The sequence below is a fragment of the Condylura cristata genome, unplaced genomic scaffold (genome assembly GCF_000260355.1).
Source record: "Condylura cristata isolate star-nosed mole 26May11 unplaced genomic scaffold, ConCri1.0 scaffold00032, whole genome shotgun sequence".
NCBI classification, from domain to species: domain Eukaryota; kingdom Metazoa; phylum Chordata; class Mammalia; order Eulipotyphla; family Talpidae; genus Condylura; species Condylura cristata.
In genome coordinates this window covers 9,385,094-9,408,742 of record NW_004567133.1, presented here as the reverse complement: position 1 = coordinate 9,408,742, position 23,649 = coordinate 9,385,094, and the positions used below count along the sequence as shown (strand labels likewise).

General features: G+C 52.6%; 1 protein-coding gene across 4 annotated transcripts in view; it reads left to right on the top strand.

Moving 5' to 3' along the window:
- EEF2K (eukaryotic elongation factor 2 kinase) overlaps positions 1-22,172 on the top strand; it is a 45,789-nt gene extending 23,617 nt beyond the window's left edge. For all 4 annotated transcript variants that reach the window (XM_012731985.1, XM_004692080.2, XM_012731983.1 and 1 more), the window contains 16 exons: positions 3,766-3,866; positions 4,405-4,465; positions 5,513-5,550; positions 5,951-6,122; positions 7,036-7,185; positions 7,440-7,572; positions 7,809-7,936; positions 8,523-8,724; positions 11,020-11,087; positions 12,231-12,308; positions 13,007-13,069; positions 14,342-14,473; positions 14,606-14,794; positions 18,071-18,195; positions 20,273-20,451; positions 22,052-22,172. In XM_012731985.1, the coding sequence (XP_012587439.1) occupies positions 3,766-3,866; positions 4,405-4,465; positions 5,513-5,550; positions 5,951-6,122; positions 7,036-7,185; positions 7,440-7,572; positions 7,809-7,936; positions 8,523-8,724; positions 11,020-11,087; positions 12,231-12,308; positions 13,007-13,069; positions 14,342-14,473; positions 14,606-14,794; positions 18,071-18,195; positions 20,273-20,451; positions 22,052-22,161 (1,929 nt within the window). In that variant the 3' untranslated portion in view covers positions 22,162-22,172. The remainder of the gene's footprint in view (positions 1-3,765; positions 3,867-4,404; positions 4,466-5,512; positions 5,551-5,950; positions 6,123-7,035; positions 7,186-7,439; positions 7,573-7,808; positions 7,937-8,522; positions 8,725-11,019; positions 11,088-12,230; positions 12,309-13,006; positions 13,070-14,341; positions 14,474-14,605; positions 14,795-18,070; positions 18,196-20,272; positions 20,452-22,051) is intronic.
- The last annotated feature ends 1,477 nt before the right edge of the window (positions 22,173-23,649 follow it).

The window sequence follows — 23,649 nt, the reverse complement described above, 5'->3', positions numbered from 1 at the left end:
TTTTCAAATTCTAGCTTGGGGCCCATTACTGGGTTGTGAAAACCCTACAGTGCTCTGGCTGGCCCTTGGCCATAATTCCTGCTGACTGGTGCCTGGTCATTGGCCCCTGGAGCCAGGACATGCCAGGGACGGGTCACAACCACAGCTTGGCCTGCTCCTCCAGGCGGGCAGTGCAGCAGCTGAGAGTCTGACGTGGGAGCCAGGCTGCCAAGGGAACGAATCCTGGCGATGCTGCTGCGGACCTTGACCAAGTTAATTCAGCTTGCCAACTTCCCCGTTTTATGTCAGAGGGGCTGAGTGGGGATGTGGCCTCAGCAGGGCCCCACTGCTAGTTTACAGGGGAATCGTGACCGCAACCTCAGTCCTGGCCATGTCCCGCCATAGACCTGACATTCTCCTCAGCCCGGGGAAACCAAAGGAGCTGCAGACCAGCAGCTGTGCTCTCACACCTACATTCCAGCTAGTATGAAGGTGGGAGAGCAGAGTGCTCCTTTGCTTAAAAAGCTCTTTCCTAAAGTTACCTACAGCCTTTCTGTTTGTATCCCATCGGCCAGAATTTGTCACATGATCTGCAGAGAAATCTAGGAAATGTAGACTGATTCTGAGTGCCCGTGTGCTTAGCTAAACACCAGTGACCCTAGGAAGGAGAGCAGAGCGCTCGGGGACGATTAGCAGACACCACCACGTTGCCTTAAGAGCAGATTTACGGCCACTGAAAGCGTTAGACCAGCTCCTGCTCGCTCAGCTCGGAATACATACAAGTGCCTGCCCTGTGCTGGGTATTGTGCCAGGAGGGCACAGTTTTTAAAGTAAAGTGGATGAAACCATTTGAGAGTGAGCTGCAAAGACAGAAATCCAAAGTAGGAAAAAGACCTTGCCGGACACCAATGCTGGACGCCAAGACATCTTGCAGGAGCAGGAGCCGCGCCCAGAACAGAACTCTGCTCTGCCGTGCTCTGTTTATGAGTGGCCTTCTCTGCTGTGGTCAGCCCCTGACTGCGTGGCCAGAGCTGTGTCCACTGCCCTTCCCTGCACTTGGCAGAACGACCACTGGAGCCCATCCTTGCGGGCCTCCTAGGGAATGGGAAGCAGGCTCCGTGGCTTCCAATTGCCAGGAGCAACTGGAGATGGTGACAGCAGCTTACTTTTCCAACCCTCACCCTCTTGGTGTTCCATGAACCTGGTGAGCGCTCTGATTACTGTTGCCATGACAACTTGGTTGTTTTACCAACCTGGCCAACTGGCGTTACCAACCTGGCCAACTGGCGTTCCCCCAAGGGGGCACCACCCCGCTGTACCTGGCATGTGTTGTGAAGTTCATGTTCCCTGACTGTCAAGGCCAAGTGCCTTCCGCCAGATTCCCCAGGGGACGGTGGTCTCCCTCTCCATAGAATATCAGGCAGCCAATCAGAGGATGTTTATAGTTCATCATGGATGTGGGCACGTGCTTCTGTTCCAGCGTTCAACTTAAATAGCAGAAAATATTCTATGTCTGACACACCATGCAGACACACATGCACACACACACACACGCACACGCACAAGCACACGCCCTGAGCCTGGAGGGAAGGACATCAACCAACCCACTGGGATTGTCTTTGGATCAGGAGTGGTTACTCCCATTCCTAGTCTTCTATCATTTCTCCATTTTCTAGAAGAAACAAATGTAGCAGGTCTGTAGTGTTTTTTTTTTTTTTTAAGATTTATTTATGCACACAAGAGCTGGGGTGTGGGCCAGAGATGTGGGGGTGAGAGGATTCACCAGAGACAGAGTAGGGAGCAGAACAGGCAAATCTACTGAAATACACTGCTGAGGGGAGCAGTGGGGAGACGAGAGGTCAGCTCCCTGGCCGGGGATCGAACTTGTGTTGCAGTGGCTGCAGATTGCTCTGTAGTGCTGAGACCCAAGCCCTTGCACCACCAGGGAGGTGCTGTTACTTTGCTTTTTGAACGACTGGCCTTCGAGTCATTGTCTGGAAGTACCGTAATTGTCTCTGGCCAGTCCCATGAGGCCAGGTCAGAAGGATGTTTCCATTCTTTTACTACTACAAAGCACACTTCTGCTGTGCAGGGGTGCATGGGCGGGTGAGTCCCCCGAGATGGAGAGGCTGGAGCCAGCATTTGTGGGTTTAGAATTCTGCCGGGCACTACCGTGCCCCTGCCCCCAGCCACCCACACCTGCTTCCCACGCCCTTCCTAGCAGACCTGGCTGATTGCTTTCATCTCTCCAAGGGCGGAGCTCACAGCTTGGTCAAAGAACAGTGATCACCTGGAAATGAGACAGAGGAGCCGATGACTCACTGAGGGGAGACATCCCTGCCACCCCCAGGAAACTACCCCGGCAGCTGGCCTTTTGCCCCTGGGGAGCTCTGTGCATACCAGAGGCAGTGAGCCTCTTTGTGCTTGGGGCTGGAAGTATATTATCTGCAAGTGAAGCCTAGACATCTGGTCCAGAGAGCTGTGGACCTCCAGCCACACGAGGCTGGCAGATGGAGAAGACAGAAAGGGGCGTTGGCATCAGGCAGTGAGCCTCTGTGTCTGGGACTCAGGAGGAGGCTGAGGAGATGGGCCTGGACCTTTCATAAAAGGGTCACATAGTCATGGTTAAATAATAAAGGTTCCAGGGCCCTCCCTGGTGGCACAGCGGGTTAACAAGCAGCACTAAGAAGCTAAAGTCACTTCAGCATGAGTTCGATCCCCACCCTGGAGGTGACCCACATGGCGCGGCAGACCTCTCCTGACCCGCCCGCTGCTCCCCTCAGCAGTGTACTTCGTCAATCTCCCTGTCCTGCTCCCCTCTGTTCCTGGTGAGTCCTCTCACCGCCCCTGAACCTCTGGCCTGTACCCCAGTTTTATATGTACAAATAAATAAATCTTTAATAATAATAATAATAAAAAAGGTTCCAGGGCCCTCCCTAGTGGCGCAACGGGTTAGGATGCAGCACTGTAAGCTGGCCGCAGTCACTACAGTGTGAGTTCGATCACCGGCCCAGAGGTGACCCACACGGTGTAGCAGACCTCGCCTTACCCATCTGCTGCTCCCCTCAGCAGTGTAACTTCCTCTATCTGCCTGTTCTGCTCCCCACTCTGTCTTTGGTGAAGCCTCTCACCACCCCTGCACCTCTGGCTTGTACTCCATTTCTGTTTGCATAAATAAATAAATCTTAAAAAAATAAATAAAATAAAATGTCAGCCTTCAGTCTAGGCTTTAAAAATAATAAGGGTTCTGGTTCCTCAAAGCCTAAGGGTACAAAATAACAAGTAAAACCTTAATCATCATGAATTTCCTGGAGGGCCACAGGGGAAGGCTGGATGTGTGAGAACGATGTGCCCACACTTTCTCAGCGTTTTCCAACACTCTTCTGTCGCAGCAACCACAGCCCTCTGGGCCTTATAGGAAGAAGCTTTTAGTGGCCCCCAACGCCCTTTACTCACCAAGTAGATGCTAGAAAATATGTCTCTTTGTAGTTACTCAGATTTGAATCTTACACCCAGCGGTGTGCACAGTTCTCCTTTTGTTCTTTCAAGATCGTGGTCATGTTACCAAGCTTATAAAGTTCCACGGGCCACCTAAGAAAACCTGCAGTGATCTACCTCAATGTCACTTGTGGTTTTCAGAGGAAGAGGAGGGAGAGGCTCTGGGGAGGTGGAGACATCTCCCCAGAGGCTGGAGGCAGCACGCCAGCCTTCCAAAGGGCTGCAGGAGTCTGGGCTGCCCTGTCCAGAGTTCCCATCAGCCCCTGCCCTGCCCTTTGCGTTCGGCAGGAAGCCTGGAAGCAGGCCATCGAGAAGGCCAAGCACATGCCTGACCCCTGGGCCGAGTTCCACCTCGAGGACGTTGCCACGGAGCGTGCCACGCGTCACAGGTCAGCTGCGTGTCTGTCGGGTGCTGTGGGTCCCCGGGTCTGGAGATGCCCTCAGGATGTGGTCACTTCTGCCCAGTGAGGCCCAAGTACCCTGGGGGCCAAGGAGAAGGGGCTGGCTCCTGCAAATACTTGCACATGTGCGCGAACCTTAGGGCGGCAGCAGGTGTGTATTTGACCATGGAGGCTGAGCTGTGCTGCAGAACAAATACCCAGGGGCAGGATTAGAACTGAGATGGAAAAAGGCACAAAATGATGTAAAAATAAACTATTAGATTATTAAAAAAAAAAAAAATTACCCCGGAGCTGGAGGCAATGGCAGTGTGTATCTTTTGCTGGTGTGAGGTTGAGGGAGAACGAAGCAACCACTTCAAGCACCTCGAGCCAGGCCGGGCCAGTGGTCAGCTCGGCCTATGTGTAGAGGGGACTTGATCCCCTAGGCAGTGGGGAGCTCAGAAAGGTCTCCCACTTCTGGCCAGTGAGTGACAAGATCATGGTCACATTGTGGGTGCTGTGCCCTAAGGTGGTCCTCTCCCCGCAGGTACAGTGCAGTCACCAGGGAGTGGCTAGAAGATGAGGTTCTGATCAAGATGGCGTCTCAGGTGAGCAGAGCTTCCTGTCCAGGGGGGCCAAGTGGGTGTTTTTCTCCCTCCTGCCCACACCCACTTTATTGTATGGTTCTAACTTCAGGTGGTTTGTAGTATAGACATTGCTCTGCAACGGCCCTGGAACATACACCCTCTCCAAAAGAAACATCTGTAGCAGTGAGACCCCAAGCCCCTTATCTCCCCCAGCCCAGCCCCAGGCAACCGCTGCTCTTCCTTCTGTCTCAGTAGATCTGCCTGCTCTAGACCCACATCTTAATCACCCAGCACATATTCAAAGCTTCTTTTCAGTGCTCGTGTGGAAAACCAGTTGACTGTGTGTCTATCAGTTTTCGAAAATTGCAGGTCACCACCTACTACTGAGCTGTTAAATTAATTCAGGGGGTTGCAAGCAGCCTTTTGGAAAAAGGAATAGACTAGAAAATACAGTGCTGCCTGCATGATAAGGGTGAGGACTGGTTTGTGAAACTCACTCTAGTGTCTCACGCAAGCAACAATGTGAAAGCCTGATAAGTTTCACAAAGTTGAACACGTGGTGTAGCCAGTACCCTGTTTAAGACACAGCACCCACAAACCCCAAGTGCTTCTCAGTCCTGTCACTCTACTTCCCCAAGGAGAAGCACCTCCTTCTGCTGGAACTGTAATTTGTATTCTTGTTGCCATATAGCATTTCATCCAGTGAACAGAGGATGATTTATTCATCATGCAGTTGATGGACATTGAGGTTGTTTGCCCCTTTTCCATTACAGACAGGGCTGCAGAAACCCCTCTTGACATGTGCTGCCTCCCCCATCCTCTCCCCCGTCCCATAACATCTTCACTCCATGGTGGGTCGTGTGGTGTAGTCGTCCCTACAGCCTCAGGCTGGAAGTTCTGTCAGACTTGGTGCTGGGTAGGGAAGGGAGGGCCCAGGGATTTAGGATTCAGATAGGAGTCAGGGAACCCACTGATGGGTGAGGTCCATGGGGAACCTCTCCCAGCTCAGGGCTGGCTGTGGGTAGGGTGTGGGGACCGATCACCCGCTGCGTGCTGTCTGTCTTGCAGCCCTTCGGCCGAGGAGCCATGAGGGAGTGCTTCAGGACGTAAGTGACCTCACCTGCTCTTTGGGACCAGCCCAGACTCAGGCTCCTGAGAGCAGGGGCGTTGCGACATCTCTGACATCGCCAGAAGCAGCGACCTCTGCTTGCTGTAGCCCACGCCCTCCTCATTCGTCTCCCTGGGGTCCATGTTGGACCTGGCTGTGAGGATGGGGAGTATCCCACCGATCTCTGCTCGGGGGTTGAAGGGATATGGGATAGGAGATCTTGAAAAAAGCCCCTTCCCCAGCTCTTAGAAGGGTGCCGTGGCGTGGGGAGCTGTCCCTTTCTGCATTTCCTTCCTGGCTCCAGGCCACAGGTCAGCCAGGATCTACCTGTGCTGAGGACCCAGGGGTGAGCCCCCAGAGAGCCCAATGCCCAGGTGCGTGGCTGCCTCTGTCCCCAGGAAGAAGCTCTCCAACTTCCTGCACGCCCAGCAGTGGAAAGGAGCTTCCAACTACGTGGCGAAGCGCTATATCGAGTCCGTGGACAGAGACGTGTACTTTGAGGACGTGCGTCTGCAGATGGAGGCCAAGCTCTGGGGCGAAGAATACAGTCGGCACAAGCCCCCCAAGCAGGTGTGTGGCAGCCTCCTGGCCACTTTCCACGGCAGGGCAGCCGGGGCCCGTGTCTGGAGACGAGGGTGATGGGCGCAGAGAGCCCTCTTCGTCATCGTCACGGTAGCCAGTAACAGCCATCATTTACTGAGCTCATGAACCAAGCACTTTATGTGCAAAGAGTTGTTTCTTCTTCAAAATCAAGTCTGGTGTTTGAGTTGGAATGTTCCCATTCACAGATGGGATCTATTCATCAGGACTTTTGTTTGCAAGTGCAGAAACCCACTGGATGGGCTTGATCCAAAAAGGGAATTGACTGCCTGCCACTGAGATACAGTCCAGCCGCAGGCAGAGCCGGACCCAGGTCCAAACTGAGGTTGCAGCAAGTGTTCCGCTGTCTCAGGCCGCGGCCTGCTGGGGTCACAACAAAGTAGCACAGACTAGGTGGCTTGTAAACAAGAGATGTATTGCTGGGAAACCCAGATTGAGGCATCCCTTGGTGGCTTTCTGATGAGGACCCACTTCCTGGGTCCTAGCTGGCACCTCTCCCTATGTCTTCCCTGATGGGAGGAGGGTGACATCCCTTTGGGGTCCCATAGGGCACTCATCCTATTCATTGGGGTTCCACCCTCATGGCATAGTTACGTCCCAAGGTCCCACTCCTTGTACCATCACCTCTGGGGGTTAGGACTCCAGAGTGTGGATCTGGACCACAGCAGGGATTTTCATTCTGCAAGAAAAAGTGGAGAATGGATTCTGGGGACAACCAGCGATTTCTGCCATGGAGAGCTAGAAAGGGATGGGGCCAGGAGGGGGCCCCGCCTGGCACCCAGGCTCTCTGCTCTGGCCTCTGACCAGAGGAGGGCGTGGCTGGGTGCAGCCCCCATGGACCCCCACCCCCATTGACCCCCGCTGACCCCCCTCACCCCCGCAGGTGGACATCATGCAGATGTGTGTGGTGGAGCTGAAGGAGCGGCCGGGCAAGCCCCTCTTCCACCTTGAGCACTACATCGAGGGCAAGTACATCAAGTACAACTCCAACTCGGGCTTTGTCCGAGATGACGACATGCGACTGACGCCACAGGTGAGGCCCCTGGAGGGAGGAGCCCCCAACTCCACAGCGCTATCCAAGGAGATCTGTAACAGGCCACCCACCACCCATCCAGTCTCAGGGTCCTGCGGTCTTAGGGTCCTTCCTTTGTCATTTTCTCTGCCCAGCCTCTTGCAGAGCCTGACCCCCGATGGGCAGAGCTGGGGTGTTACCTCCCCGCAGAGCGGCCCCCATGCTGCCCGCAGGCTGGTCTCTTGCGGCCGCCTTTACCTTTTTGTCTCCCTCAGGCCTTCAGCCACTTTACCTTTGAGCGCTCCGGCCATCAGCTGATCGTGGTGGACATCCAGGGCGTGGGGGACCTCTACACCGACCCGCAGATCCACACTGAGACGGGCACTGACTTCGGAGATGGCAACCTAGGTAGGCGGGGAAGCCAGCTGTGCATGGCACACCTCGGCCCAGGTTGCCTACTTCTTCGTATGCCCAAGAAAATAAGCCCAGAGGGTGTGTCAGCGCCCCATGCTCGTGGAGATGGGTGCTTGGGAGTCTGACCCCACTCCTGTACCCGTTTTATGCCTGCTTCTGCCACCTTGTGATGCCAGGCACTGCTCGCCCCATTCAGAATAGAGCCCCAGCAGCCATTGCTCTGTCTGCAGGTGTCCGGGGGATGGCGCTCTTCTTCCACTCCCACGCCTGCAACCGCATCTGCAAGAGCATGGGCCTGGCGCCCTTCGACCTCTCCCCGAGAGAGAGGGATGCAGTGAGTCAGAGCACCAAGCTGCTGGTAGGTGCCTGGTGTGAGCCTGCTTAGGCTGCGGGGCCCAGCTGCCACCAGGACCACAAGTCCTGCCTCCTGCGAGGATCTCAGTCCCATCAAAGCCCCGAGTGGGGGCCCCCAGACCTCCACTGTCAGTGCACGAAGCCCCCCCAAGTGATCCCATGAATAGAGTACCTGGGATCTGCTTCATTTGTGCCCAGTGTTGACCTGAGGGAGGGGACCAAGAGTGAAAAAGGTGCATGGTGTGTGTGTTTGGGCGTGTTTGGGTGGCGTGTTGATAGTTGGTCCTGGTTCTCTGGGCACCTTGCTGAGGATGTGCCCACCCCTCTCTCACTGTGTGGACCAGATGTAAGAGAATTTGGCCAAGACCAGGTTGGGACTCTGGGTATAAGGACACATATTCCCCAGCTCAGGGCTGCAAAACACTTCAGGGAATGCAGCTGCCAGGCCCTTCTTAGAGGCCCTTGGGTTAATCTCCCTGACTATTTTTAGATTTTCTGGCAGCCCCCAAACAGGCACGAGAGCTGTGGCTGGAAGAGCATCCCATTTGAGGGTGCCTGTATGACCTGAGTGTTCCTGTTACTGTCCCCAGCAATCAGCCAAGACCATATTGAGGGGAACAGAGGAAAAGTGTGGGAGCCCCCGGGTCAGGACCCTTTCTGGGAGCCGCCCTCCTCTACTCCGCCGCCTTTCTGAGAACTCTGGAGATGAGAACATGAGCGACGTGACCTTTGACTCACTTCCTTCTTCCCCATCTTCAGCCACACCACACAGCCACAAGCTGGACCATCTCTGTGAGTGATGGGTGGGCCCTGGTCACGATTAAAGAGCACAGGCACCAGGTAGAGCAGAACTACACTGCCTTTCCGTTGTGTTAGAAGGACAGACACAAACTAAAAAGATGGGTGACCCAGGTAGCTTTATGAGTTCCTTTAACAGACTTTCAAGACTCAGGTCATCCGAATGCTAGAAAGGCAACCCCAGAGGTCCTCCCTGGTGGTGCAATGGGTTAAGTCTCAGCACTGTGAGGCTCTCCACAGCTACTGCAGCACGAGTTCGATACCTGGCCAGGGAGCTGACCCACATGGCAGAGCAGACCTCTCCTATCTCTCCCACTGCTCCCCTCAGCAGTGTATTTCAGTGGATCTTCCTGTTCTGCTCCCTACTGTAACCCTCACACCTCTGGACTACACTCTGGCTCTGATATGCATAAATAAATAGACCTTTAAAAAAAAACAACGCTATAAATATAGTGGTGGCCAAGGGGATATATCCTGAATATTCTGAATCCAATGCATATTGAATATGACATCCTGATTTGCTGGCGAGCAGATGTTATCTAGGCCCTCTAACAGCGTGAGCAGACCCCATTAAGTAAAGGTTCTTACGTTGATCTTATTAGGCTAAGGATCTTATATGATGAGTGCTTAAACTCTCTTCTTCCCCCCACCCCCCAAAAACCTGCCATTGTAGAAAGCAGGATAACATTTTTTCAGTGTGTTTTATGAATCTAGCAAAAATTTATACCAAAATTTGACAAGGCATCAAAAAAGAAAACTGCATTCTAACCTCACTTAGAACTCTCCAATGCAGAAATTCCGCACAAGACACTAACAAATAAGACAAATAGTGTCTCAAGTGAATAGGCTGCCATAGTCACTAGGCAGGCATCTGAGGACTGTTCCACTGTAGGAAGTTGATTAACATCTTAGCAGAGAAAAATGATCATTTCCAAAGTCGAAATGACAGAGTTTGCTCAAGATGTGGCAGGGGGTCTGCAGACCAAAAGGACAGGCAAGGTAGACTCCCAGGTTTTGGCCTAAAAAACTCAAAGGACGGGGTGGCTGTTCAGCTGGGGAAGCCCATGGGGAGCAGAAGAGGAAGATTTTGGCATCTGGTGTTAAAGAAGCTGTCTAGACACCCCTGGAAGTCTTGGCAGTGGTCTAGAATAGAAGTCAATAAAAGTTTTCTCAAAGGGCCAAGAGTCAGTATTTCAGGCTGTGCCAGCCACACGGCCTGCAGGTGGCCAGAGATAACACCTGAATGGATAACTGTGAGGGTCCAGGAAAGTTCTGATTTTCACATTACCAAACCTTCTTCTTTTTTTTGCCAAAACTCAAATGGTTGTGAAAAACATTCTTAAAAACTCAAAAACTGGGCCCTCCCTGGTGGCACAGTGGGTTAAAGCACAGCACCATGCAGCAACTGAAGCCTGAGTGGATCCCCAGGCAGGGAGGTGATCACAGGGCAGTGCAGACCTCTCCTGCCCCGCCCGCTGCTCCCCTCAGCAGTGCACTTTGTTGGTCCGCCTGTTCTGCTCCCCACTCTGTCTCTGGTGAATCCTCTTACCCCCCTGCACCTCTGGCCTGTTCCCCAGTTCTGTATGCAGAAATAAATAGATCTTTAAAAAAAAAGTCAAAAATTAAGCTAACCCAGCACAGGAGATGAGCCACATTTGACTTGTAAGAACTTGAGACAGGAGACAGACAAGAGCCACAGGAGATGGCTAGTTTTGGAGCCATCTGAGGTTCTGCTTGTAGCGACTGTTTGGCCGCCTTGTAAAAATGTCTGTTCTCCCTTTACCACCTCGCCCCCTGGGGTATGACCCAGGCTCCAGCCATGTGTGCTGGTAACACATCACTCACGTGTGCGTGGGTGACACAGCCTCAAACTGTTTGGTGGAGGCTGTCCTCAAGGAAGACTTGTAGCCTCCAGATGCAGACAGTAGTCTGCTCTCATTTTTGCCCTTTCCTTTAAAAATATAAAATAACCAGGCAAGAAAATAATAATAATGATGAACAGCTATATTTTTATGGGGGTGGAGTGGGGAATGGGATCAAAAACAGTGGGGGGAGGGAAATGCACTGGGCTATGGTGTTGGCACATGGGTGATTTGGTGATGGGAAGCCCACGGGGATGACAAGTGAGATGGGAAAATGCACAAAATGATGTAAAAATAAACTATAAAAAATATATATAACATAAAAACGGTTTGGTGGCAGGCGTGGGCAGCTCTCGGCTGTAGGTTGGCCTTGGGGCCTGTTCCAGTGGCGGACCCAGCTCACTGTCTGCATTTTCTCCCTGCCCAGATTGGCCTGCGTTCGGCAACCTGGACAACACAGCACCCCGAGACCACAACCATCTGGACAACCACCGGGTGAGTGGAGAGGGACATGGGGGAGCAGGGCTGGGAGGAGGGGCTCACTCCCAGTGGCACTGAGGGTGAATCTCCAGATCAGAGTGAATCACAGCCTCCTCCCCAATCAGAAGTTCCCTCTGGGTCCATTTCAGTCCTGAGGAGGTAGTGAGAGAAGAGGGACTCTTGACTATACAAGTCTGGTAAATGCTGGGCTGGGCCCTGGGTACACCCAAGTTCATTTCTGTATTCGCACAATTTGATATGGGTGTCGATATACTTTTTTTTTTTTTAAGATTTATTTACTTACGCACACAGGAACTGAGGTATAGGCCAGAAGTGTGGGGAGGGTGGTGAGAGCATTCACCAGAGAGAAAGTGGGGAGTAGAGCAGGCAGATCTACTGAAATTCACTGCTGAGGGGACCAGCAGGGAGACAGGAGAGGTCTGCTGCGCCGTGTGGGTCACTCCCTGGCCAGGGATTGAACTTGTGCTGCAGTGGCTATGGATAGCTTCATAGCGCTGCGCTTTAACCCATTGCGCCACTAGTAAGGCCCAGATATACTTCTTAGTAAAATAAATAAATGGAAGAAAAGTGCTAACTGAATAGTGGTAGAACCGACATGCAGATGTGGCCAGAACTCAAGCCTGAACGCAAGAGATGGTGATCCCAGATCCTCTTTCAGAGCCGAACATCCATCTAGCAGAGTAAAGACTACATCCCCTGTCCTGTAGGGTTTTGGCAGAGGGTAGAGATGGAGTGAAATGTGTCCCGAAAGCTCCATTTTGTCTGCGGGTCGCAGCCCTTAAACCAGTTTCTGTTTTCCTGCCTGTGAACCACGTGCCTCACTCTTCACAACAGCACAGGGGATGACACTTGGCCTTGTCCTCAGCCCTCTGAGCCAGGGCTGGAGTGAGTCCCCTAAAGAAGCGGTGAGCAAGCACCCAAGCTCACAGCTGACAAGTCCCAAAGAGCCCAGGCAGGCAGACTCTGGAGCCCAAGCGCCTCCCCGCTACTTCCCACCGCTCCTTGTCACCCTACCAGCAAGGCAGGAGGGAGGTGTGGTGGCAGAGGAGAGGAAGCCAGTGGCTGTGGTGTCTCGATGTCACCACCACCGGGAACTCAGGGGACCACTGAGACCCTAGGACCATCTTCTTTCCACAGGACTCTGAGAACAGTGGGGACAGCGGATACCCCAGTGAGAAGAGGGGGGAACTGGATGACCCAGACTCCCGAGAACAGGTAAGGGATCCCTAGAAGTGGGAATAGAGTGCCCCTTCCCCTTGTCAGGGAGAAAGGGGTGCGTGGGAATGGGTGGTGGGAGCATAACGAGTAAAGGCTGAATCATGCCATTTCAGACAAAGCTATGTGCAGAACGGTGGCTTGTAAGGGACAGGTACAGGGGTCAGGCCCAAGGTAGAAAGTGGCGGCTACGTCTCAGGGTGAAGCTGGGGCTCGGTGGCTAAGCAGAGGGATCTGGCCAGGAGGCAGTGGTGCAGGTGAAGGTGCGGGGCCCGGGATTCTGGCAGACCCCGGGGAGGGCCCCGGAGACGGGTTCCCGGGACACCTGGAGTGTCAGCACTTAGAGGCCTGGTGTCAAGGCCGGTCTGGTGGGAGCGCTGGGGCCAGGCCCTTGCCTTCCCGTCATCCCCGCCTGTGGGGAGAGTGGGCGAGGCCGCGGCCGCACCAGCCCATGACACCTGTTGCCAGCACCCTCTCTTCCTGGCAGACTGGGGGGGGGGGCCACGGGCCGGGTCCCCTGGGGGAAGGGGACGTAACGGGTTTCCTAAGCAGAGGGCCCCCTTCCCTGGGGGTGCCAGCTGGTTCCCCTAGGATAAGGGGCCCCCCGGAGGGCTGAACCAGATCCCCAGGAGGAGGCCCCAGTGCATGTTCTTGGGGGGAGGGCTGCTCTTCAGACCACTCTACTCTGCCTCCACCAGGCCCACGCAAATGGTCATCGGCGGTACGAGTCGGATGAGGACAGCCTGGGCAGCTCTGGACAGGTAGGGTGCCCCGGGATGTCCTGCCGTGGCTGGAGCCTGCCTTTCCCGGGCTGTTTGCTGCCCCTGTTGTGCCTGCTGCTGCCTGGGCGCCTCGCACAGCTCTGGAGGATGTGACTGTCCCCTAGACCCAGTGCAAACACTTTCTGAGCTTCTGCCCGGGGCTGGACCCTGCGGCAGGGTGGGGTGTGAGGGGAGGATGAGCACCAGCCCCCCCCTGGACATAGCCCACAGTGACAGTGCTGGTGTGGAGGCCCCTACCCGAGGGATCCCCGCGCTGCTTGAATTCCAGGGTGACAGCTCATTGTCTGAGAAATCGGGGGCCTTAGCAGCCCCTGGGCTCCTGCCTCGTATTCCTTTCTTTCTTTCAGGTGCATTTATTATTTCTGCACTTTTGTTTAACTGAGCTTACCTGGCAAGAAGGGCATCTCAGATGACTGCTATCATCAGGCAGGGCTGGAGGAGACCGGCCCTCAGGGCCCTTTTCTGGGTGACTCCGAGGCATACTGGGAACCCCTCACCTTCCAGCCCTTGCTGAGGAGAGTCTCTCTCACCGGCCGTGGCCCTCTTCTTCCTCTAGTCACAGCTCCTCAAATCCTTCCTGCTCTCCTGAAGAGAACCCCTGTGGCCCCTCCTCCGGGCACCTCAGCAGGAGACTCGCTTCTTTGGGAACACAGATTTCTTGCCGCACAGTATTTATTTACCACCTGGTATTTCTCTCGAGGGTCAAGTTCTGGGTCCCTCACCAGGACTGGGTCACTCTTTGCTGTGGGGGCTGCAGGTGCACCTCAAGACATTCAGCGCCCTTGCACACAAGAGCACACACTCACCCACAGGCAGACACACGTGTGCACACAGTTGCCTGTGCACCTCCCCCTCCCCTAACACCCCCCTCCCCCCGACGTGGTTTCATGCACAGAGCAAAGCAGAGTAGATTTGCTGCAAAGCCTGCGGTCCGACCCCACAAGTGCCTTGCCGGGGCCCTGAAAAAGGGGGACAGCATACAGTCCAACCCCCTTAACCAGAATCAGGCTGATAAATGAGGAGGAAAGGCCCCTGGAAGGGGCTGGAGTCCTCCCTGGTGGCCACCGTGCCCTGCTGCTATACTGCCCCCTGCGCCCCCAAGCTTGCAGGACTCAGTGATAAGAAAGGGAGCAGTGTTTGCCCAAAAGCAGTCTGACATCAAGAAGAATTGCTCTCCCAGGCTGTGCCCCAGCAGGCCCGCCGTGGGGCTGCTGTGGTGGGAGCGGCACCTTACCCGGTCTCTCCCTGCAGAAGGGTGTGGAGAAGTGGGGTCTCCTCAGCTCCCGCTGGCACCTGCCAAGGCCGTCAGCCGTGGCCCTGGAAGTGCAGAGGCTCAACACTCTGGGCCTTGAAAAGAAGATCGGAAAGTCCATTCTGGGGAAGGTACAGTGGCCGTTTCGGAGCCCCTCACCCTCTCCCCACTAACCACTTCCTCCCACGGCTGGCGGGGCGGCCCTGGGGCGCCCCCGCGGCCCCCCACCGCCCACCAGGCCGACGCCCAGGTCCGTGTGGCAGGTCCATCTGGCCATGGTGCGCTACCATGAGGGCGGGCGCTTCTGTCAGAAGGACGAGGAGTGGGACCGCGAGGCGGCCGTCTTCCACCTGGAGCAGGCCGCCGACCTGGGCGAGCTGGAGGCCATCGTGGGCCTGGGCCTCATGTGCTTGCAGCTGCCGCACCACCTCCTGCCCGACGTGTCTCTGGAGGTAAGGGGGCAGGGTTTCAGTCAGCCATCCTGGAGATGCCCGCCGGGCACAGAAGTTTCCTGAACACGTTTAGGCCCTGGCATCTCCGAGTTAGCTTAAACTGGTGGGTGTGCGCTCAGCCCGGGGGGAATGATTGCAGGGTGGCAGGCACATTTCCAGGCAGCCTGCGATGGTGTGGCGGAGAAGCAGAAGGGGCTGGTGGAAACAAGGGAAGAAGGAGTTCCCGGGTCACCTCCTGGCCGCCCAGCTCTCTTCCTAGGGGCCAGGACACAGCCTGGTGCAGGCAGGGGCTTGTGTCCTTCTGTGGACCAGATGAATAGAGGGAGTTCAGTGAGAAGAAAGGCTGGTGGGGTGAGCCAGTGGGGAGTGAGCTGTCATAACACCTGGTGGGGGGTGCTGGGAGTGTCTGATGCCTGATTCTGGGGGGGTGGGTTGTGCGCACCTTGTGTGAGTTCATTATACGTTTTATTAATGGAAAGAATGAGGAGCATACAGTTGACAGGCAACAGTAGAAATACTCTCTACTGCAGATGTGGGATAGTCAGTTGATCCACCCAGAAGACTTTGGCTTATTTTTGTGGCACTCTTTTTTTTTTTAATTAAAGATTTATCTATTTATGCATACAGAACTGGGGTACAGGCCAGAGGTGCAGGGCAGTGAGAGGATTCACCAGAGACAGAGTGGGGAGCAGAACAGGTCGACTGACTAAGTACACTGCTGAGGGGAGCAGTGGGCGGGTCAGGAGAGGTCTGCTGTGCCGTATGGGTCAGCTCTCGGGGCAGGCGGGGATCGAACTCATGCTGCAGTGGCTTTAGCTTCTTAGTGCTGTGCTTGAACCCGCTGCGCCACCAGGGAGGCCTTTTGTGGCACTCTTAGATCTGCAGTCCACCTCCAGTTGCAACTGCTGGCAGGGAGAGACTCTGATATAACTATTGGTTGATGTTGTCACTTCCGTGAGCTGAATGTGAAATAAGGAAGACCGCTGTCAGAGCCGGCACCTCATTTATTTGCCCCCCGTGTGGTTGTGTCTTTGCTGAATCAGATATTGCTGGAATGTGAAACTATCTTTTAGCCTGAAGATATGAACGCTGAAGACGGTCTCATCAATTTCCTGTCTAGTCACAATGTCAAAGCTAGAGACACCATGTACTTTACACTTGCATCCACATTATGAATATTTTTTTTCTCAGTCTACACAATAAAAAATAAAAAGCTCTACCCCCTCTATGGAATTTTCCGCTCCAACCATGACCGATTTTGTTGCGCCACGATGTCGTCACTGGGCATAAGTCATCTCAACAATGTGTGGTGACCCGCCACAGATTCCACAAACCACAGCCAGTCTCCCTCCTCCAAGGAGCTCTTGGCAATGGATGTTTTTGGTTGTCACTAGTCTGGTGGTGAAACTGGCATCTGGTGGGCACAGGCCAGATCTACTAACTAATCTGTGAACAGGGCAACTGGACAATATTGGATTGTCTGGTCCAAATTGTCAGTATGTTGAGGTTGGAAAAACTCTGCAATCTGGGTCTCCCTGGCGGCACAAGGGGTTAAGTGTCAGCACTATGAAGCTATCTGCAGCCACTCCATCACAAATTCCATCCCCAGCCAGGGAGCTGACCCACATGGCGCGGCAGACCTCTCCTGACCGCCCACTGCTCCCCTCAGCAGTGTACTTCGTCATTGGGCCTGTTTTGCTCCCCACTCTGTCTCTGGTCAATCCTTTCATCCCCTGTACCCCTAACCTATACCCCAGTTCTTATCTGCATAAGGAAATAAATATATATAAAAAAACACCTCTGCAACAGACATAAGTGGTCTCAGGAGCATAGACAATAGGGAAACTATGAAGTGATGAGTTGTGTTTGTTACCTTTGTTTTTAATGTCATTTGTTAATTTGTAAGTTTATATATTTTCATTTTTTAAAAGATTTTGTTCATTTTTACATAGAAGAACTGGGGTTCAGGCAGAGGTCTTCTCATCCCTGACACCTCTGGCCTTTATCTTTTCATTCTTAACAATGGCTGTGTTTTACAAGTGTTGAAAAATTCCTGAAAATGCCCCAGTAGAGTTCTCTGCAACCTGTGGAGCCCGCTGAGGAGTGTTGTGCATCCAGGCAGAGCACACTCCAGGGTTAGAGACCTGAATGAAGGAATTGTGGGGGGGAGGGCGGTGCAGATGGGGGAAATCTCTCTCTCTCTCTCTCTCTCCTCACTCTCTCTGAGACACCCTGGTAACTTTCCTTGTGACCTTAGGCTGTTTCCACCAGCCACACCCTGGCACCATTGTAAAGGGATTTTTTATGGGAGTTATTTCAGTTTCCTCATCCGCAGGCAGCTGAGGCTTTTCGCAGTGTGTCATCAGCGCTGTCCTAGCGTGAGTGTGTGACTGGCTGGAGCACGCAGCTAGGACGAGGCAGGCAGGGTGTGCAGGCCAACAAGGAAACAATGACCAAGTGTCCCAGAGACCACCGTGAGCTCCCACTTTGCCCAAACCCCCCATTCTTGGGGCCTTTTTCTGTTATCTGAGAGTCATTCATTCAGGACATTTTTTTGAGTTCCCAGGATCTTACTCTTGACAGTGAGTAAGACAGACATAATAATAGCCAGAAAGTGAAAGCAACCCACATGCTTATCGAATGGCTGAATAAAATGTGGTCTCGCCATCCAGGGCACTGGCTCACCATACAAAGAATGAAGGCCTAGCATATGCTGCAATGTGAGTGAGCAGTGCCATGAATGAGCGCATTGATACAAAAATTTCCAGACTAGGGAAATGTCTAGAGATAAAGAATAGACTGAGTGGGTGCCAAAGACAGGGTGGGCCGGCCGATGGAAGGTGACCGCTAAGGGTTTTTGACTTCGGTTTCTTTTCGGATGAAGACATTTTGAAATTGCTCACGGTGATGGTTGCTCATCGTGACAATACCCCAAACTACTGAATTGTACGCCTTACATCTCAATGAAGCTGCTTAGAAAAAAAGTGGAGGAGCCCACTGGAGGCTTAAGGTGATGTGTTCACTCTCAGGAGTCAGAGCAGAGAGTCAGTGAGCAAGAGTCCAGTTTCCCTCCCGCCCTGCCTGGTGGAAACCACCTGCCAGCCCATGGCGGGATCTATGCCTGTTCTTTCTCCTGATGTGAATCTCTACAGTATTCCCAGCCCAGAGCTCTCAAACCATTTCAGGACACAGCATTTTGCTTCATGAAATCCTAGCAGCCTCTCCAGTGCAAGCCTCAGCTCCTGTTCTCTCCCTGTCTTCACTTTGTACTGCCAGGAGACAGAAGAGAATAAAACCAGAGGGTTCAATTATTTACTGAAAGCAGCTGAGGCTGGTGACAGACAGTCCATGATCCTGGTGGCACGAGCTTTCGACACGGGCCTGAACCTCAGCCCAGGCAGGTATGTTGCTCCGATGAAGCCCGTGGGAACCTGGCAGAGGTGGGAGCTTCCCTCCAGCTTCGGGACAGACCTGGCTTCCAGCTCTGCTCCCTGAACTTCTGGTTCAGTGAACTTGGGCAAGTTGTCTGACCTCCTTGACCTCAATGGCTTAATTTTTTTTTTTTTAAGATTTACTTATTTCTGCATACAGAACTGGGGGACAGGCCAGAGGTGCAGTGTCAGTGAGAGATTTACCAGAAACAGAATGGAGAGCAGAACAGGCAGATCGAGGAAGTGCACTATTGAGGGGAGCAGCGGGGAGACAGGAGAGGTCTGCTGTGTCATGTGGGTCACCTCCCTGCCTGGGGATCCAACTCGTGTTGAAGTGGCTGCAGCCAGCTTCGCAGTGCTGAGCTTTAACCCATTGCGCCACCAGGGAGGGCCCTGAATGTCTTCATTGTATGACTTGGAAGTGATTATTGAGCCTGATCTTTGGGCTAGGTGAAGGGTAAAGAAGATGACGCCTGCAATCTCAGTGCCTGGCATCTGAAGCAGGAGGCCAGGGCAGACGTCCTAGCCATTCCACATGAAGATTTACCTGAGAAGTCTGAAGGGACATGCAGCCTCAAGCCCAGAGTGGCGGATCCTAGAGGATAGGGTGATGGGTGGTAGTAAGGTACTCTGCCTGCTTTGATTTCCACATCGAGATGAAGAGGAGAAAGGGATGAGTTCAGGCCTGCTGTGACTTTTCCTTAGTAGTGGCTCTGAGACGCCTGGAAGTGCGTATTCTGCATGTGTCAATGTTTTTCCATTTACCCTTCTGGCCGTGGTGCCAGGTTTCTGCACTCTGAGGAAGGAGGGTGGCAACATCTTCTTAGCTCCTTGACTAAGCCAGCAGGAGGGGTTAGAATCCAGGAAGAGGGGTTGTGTGGGGACCCACTGCTCACCCTTGCGTCTCAGCCATCCCTGCTTCCTCGGGAGCCTCTGGCTTTCTGGGAGGGCACAGGCCGGGCACATTATCATGTGATCTAGGGTGGGAGCATCTTGGCAGTCTTTGCCTTGGGGTGCAGGTTTCATCTTTCCACAGGGTTCAAGGCAAGGGAAGACTGCAGCTGCATCATACTACACTCTCAGGGTCTAGATATTGGCAGCCTATCTGTATTTGGACCATGTGGTCCAAAGTTGAATCTGTTACCTTCTGTGCAACAGTGATGCCCCTTATATTCAAACTACCCTATCCTATCTGTGATCTTACCTCGCTGAGAATAGGAGTCAGGTCTCCGCATCTCTGCTGAGCCAGTGCTTGGCAGACCCTGGCTTAGTAGTTGGTTCAGTGAATGAACCCATACGTCTCTTAGACACAGTAGGGTGGGCATTTGGGGCCCCGGATCGTTTCTAGCTGTTGCTCCTAGACTGTCTCATGAAACTCAAAGCCATACCTGCAGTGCTTTGCTCTTTCCTGATGTCCTGTACATAGTTACTCCCTTGCTGAGTACAATCATAGGAAAAGAGCCTACTGCTCTATCTGCTGTATGTTTGGGGTGCTGCCTACTTGGTTGGGGGAGCTATATATGCCATGGTGACCTGGCTATTCACTGCAGCAAAAGAAAGAACTGAGGGTCAAGGGGGCAGAGTCAGAGCAGGAAGTCAGCCATCCCGGGCCAGGCCCGCATGGTGCTGGAGGAGAACCAGAGCTGGCAGGCACTGGCTGAGCTAAAGGTGGGCCCAGACGGTTCTGGGAGCCTCCACACCCACCTCCACACCTCCCCAAGTCTTAGGGCACATTGGCTGGGACTCTCGGCCCCTGCCAGTGCTACCCCACAGGAGGATTTTGCAGCTACTAGAGAAGTGCCCCACTTCTTCAGGATATCCTACTTCTGTCCCTTGGGACATTATGTAATATACTGATTTCGTTAGGAAAAGCTGTTTGGCTGCCATCTTAATCAATACATAAACCTAATGATGTTGGATGCCCCTTAGCGGGTGGCATTGGGTCCTGTGGGTCAGGAAGTATAAGTGATGCCCTGCTGGGATCCCCAACTCGCCCCTCCTGTGCGTTGCCATGGCAACACCCTCTTTCACTCTGCATCTCCTGTAGGTCCCAAGACTGGCAGGAGGCCCTGCACTGGTACAGCACCGCCCTGGAGACCACAGACTGTGACGAAGGTGGAGAGTACGACGGGGTGCTGCATGAGCCCCGGTTCACACTGCTGGCCCGGGAGGCCGAGATGCTGTTCACAGGTGGCTGCGGACTCGAGAAGCACCCCCAGAGATCAGGTAGAGGCTGCAGACCTGCCTCTGGGGGATGGGTGGGACGAAGCAGACAAGCGAGACTGGGCGGATTGAAATTCCCCCCACGGAGCTATGCCAGGGCAAGTCCCTCCTGCCAGGGAGAGGAAGGGCCATACTAGGCCCTGGGGGGGGGGGGCTGGAGTCCCACGCGGGGCTGGCCTAGGAGGGGCTGTATGGCTGGTGTGCAGATCAGAATTTTAATTAATGGGTAGAGATTAGGGGGCTTTTAAAAAAATAATTGTTTTATTTTATGCTAATCGTAAGATGAAATGCACCATCTTAAAATGGACAGCTCAGTGGTTTACTATATTTACAGGGTTTTGCAGCCATCACCACTCTCTAATTCCAGAACATTCCCATCAGCCCAAAATGAAACTCCGTACCTGCCAGCAGGTGTTCCCTATTTCCACCTTCTCTGTCACCAGCCACCACTAACTTACTTTCTGTCTGTGAATTTACCTGTTCTGAACATTTCTTATTTATGGCATCATGCTTATGGGGCCTTTTTTGTCTGGCTTCTTTCATTTCAGTATAATAATTTTTAGGTCCATCCATGTATCAATACTTTATTCCTTTTTACTGCCAAATAACATTTCATGGCATACATATACCACATTTTGTCTATTCAATTATCAGTAAATATACAAATATATATACAATATATTTGTATATATATATATACAAAGATATACATTATATATATATCTTATATATATATAATGTATCTTTTTTCTCTGTTCCACAGTAAACACTTCACTAAATTAATTTCACAAAGAATTAGGTTAAGTTTTAAAAACTTTTATAAGCTTGATTCAAAAAATAAAGCTAATAGTAACTTCAAATAATGTAAGTCCCTGATCTCAAATTCCTAAATCCATAAAGCTCTGAAAGCCAGGTTTGTTTTTGTTTTTTTTTTTTTTTTTTGCACAGATTCATCTGGTGTTGCAATAGGCAGCTTGTGTATAGTCTTTCCTTTGCTTTCTTTCTTCCTTTTCATACATCCCCCAGTTAGTCCCAGAACCCTCTCATTGAGCCAGTGGAATCACCTGCCCAACCCCAGCCCAATCACTGGCTCGCAGAGAAGAGCAGCTGAGACTGGCTTCTGCCAGCAGCTGAACCGGCCCCAGCGACCTGGAGCTGTGGGAGGGAGCTGCCTGCACCCCGGCCACCTTGAGAGCGGGGTCAGATTGTGGAGGCAAAGGGCATGGTTCTTTCTTTCTTTCTTTTTCCGAAGATGTATTTATTTGTGCATACAGAACTGGGGTACAGGCCAGAGGTGCAGGGGCAGTGAGAGGATTCACACAGACAAAATGGGGAGCAGAAGAGGCAGATCATCAAAGTGGGCAGTGGGGCAGTGGGCAGGTCAGGAGAGGTCTGCCATGCCATGTGGGTCACCTCCCGGGCAGGGATGGAGCTCATGCTGAAGTGGCTTTAGCTCCTCAGTGCTGTGCTTTAACCCACTGAGCCACCAGGGAGGGCCCAGGAGTAGTATGGTTCTTAAAGGAACCTCAGGATGCCATTCCCAGGGAGGGGACCGGCCAGAGCAGCAGGCTTGTCACTCTGTGCCCACTTTGCTGTCTTCCAGGTGACTTGTACACCCAGGCGGCTGAGGCGGCGATGGAAGCCATGAAGGGCCGACTGGCCAGCCAGTACTACCAGAAGGCAGAGGAGGCCTGGGCCCAGATGGAAGAGTAGCTTGCCGAAACACACTGTTGGCCAGGCCTGAGCAAAGGGCTAGGGGAGGGTGAAAAAAAGACTTCATTGACTTAGTGTGGGGGGAGGGCAAGTATGTCTAGTGTGGGTAAGTCTTTTCTTTGTATTCTTTTTCTTTGACTCTTTGCCACCAGCAGAAACATCATGAGCTGTCTCCTAGGGCAGCATTTTGGGGAAGGGAGGATTGAAAAAGCAGCCTGGTAAACCACGTGTCATCTTGATGTTCTTTTGATTTTCTTCATGAGCTGTAAGAAAGTGCTTTTTTGCCTCTCATGGAAACGATGAGGGCTTTGCCCACCAATCTTTTCAGACTGGACTGAAATCTCAGGCCCATAGGGCCTGTATTTCCCAGGTCGGGAAGGGGGACAGAGAGTGCCTAACTTTCTGGGGGTGTGTCATGTCACAACTGTGCAGAGCCTTCCTCCTCAGAACATTTGTGAGCGTGATGGGCACTTTTTCCCAGTGACACAAGGCCGTGAGTACCCAAGCCCTCCACCACGGGGGCAGGGCCTGCACACTGACTCTTTGCTCGTCTTTCTGAAATGCAACCGAACTTCTGGAAAATAGCCAAATTCTGTTTGCAGATGTGCTTTCTACAGTGGGCTTTACAAAACAGGTTTCATTTTTGTATGCACACATTTACTACCTCTGACTCCTCCATCGGCTAGCGTGGAAGTGGGTGCCCCTCTAAATTTTCCTAACACATAGGGACGACTTGGTGTGTTGGAGTCTTTCGTCCAGGCAGCCTGGGGCTCCGCATTGCATTGGCATCATCCACAATGCGTCTGAAGTAGCCTTTGTACAGTTTCCCTCCTTGTTTTCTTAGCATTGAATGTTCTTAGGTAGCATCTGCTTCCAAGCCCCCATCCTTGGCTTTCTCTGCTTGAAACAAGACTCAGTTTTCTTGTTCTATGCAGGCCAGATGCACTCAACAGCAGCCTGGTGGGGTTTGTTTGAGAATGAGAGGGCTATAAGCACTCATTAATTCCAGTACTTTCCCCAGGGCCAAGCTATGGTTATCTATACTTGATGAGCTTTTCCTGTAAAAGGAACTCAGGTTTAATAGTAGTATGATTTCAATTGTTGTTTCAAACAAGAAACTGCTTGGATCAACCCTACGTGTTCAAGCAGTCTCTTTGTTTAAAAACTAAAACCAAAACATTCTTATCTGTTTGCTAAAGCAGGTCTTTGACATTTTAACATTAAGTCCTGTAGAGTCATGAACAAGCATTAGGTTCCAAAGTTAGAGGGACTTTGGATTGTCTAAAGGGACAATCCAGCAGAAATGAGGTACCTCAAAACAAACAAACAAACAAACAAAAACACCTAGACCCACCTGTAAATGACAGTATCACTTTTGTAGGGTGTGTGTGTACTTATCACAGCAAATATCACAGCTGACCACTCTTTTTATTCTGCACCAGATCAAATACTTGGCTTACGTTAAGTTTTTTGTGAGTTTTAAATCAG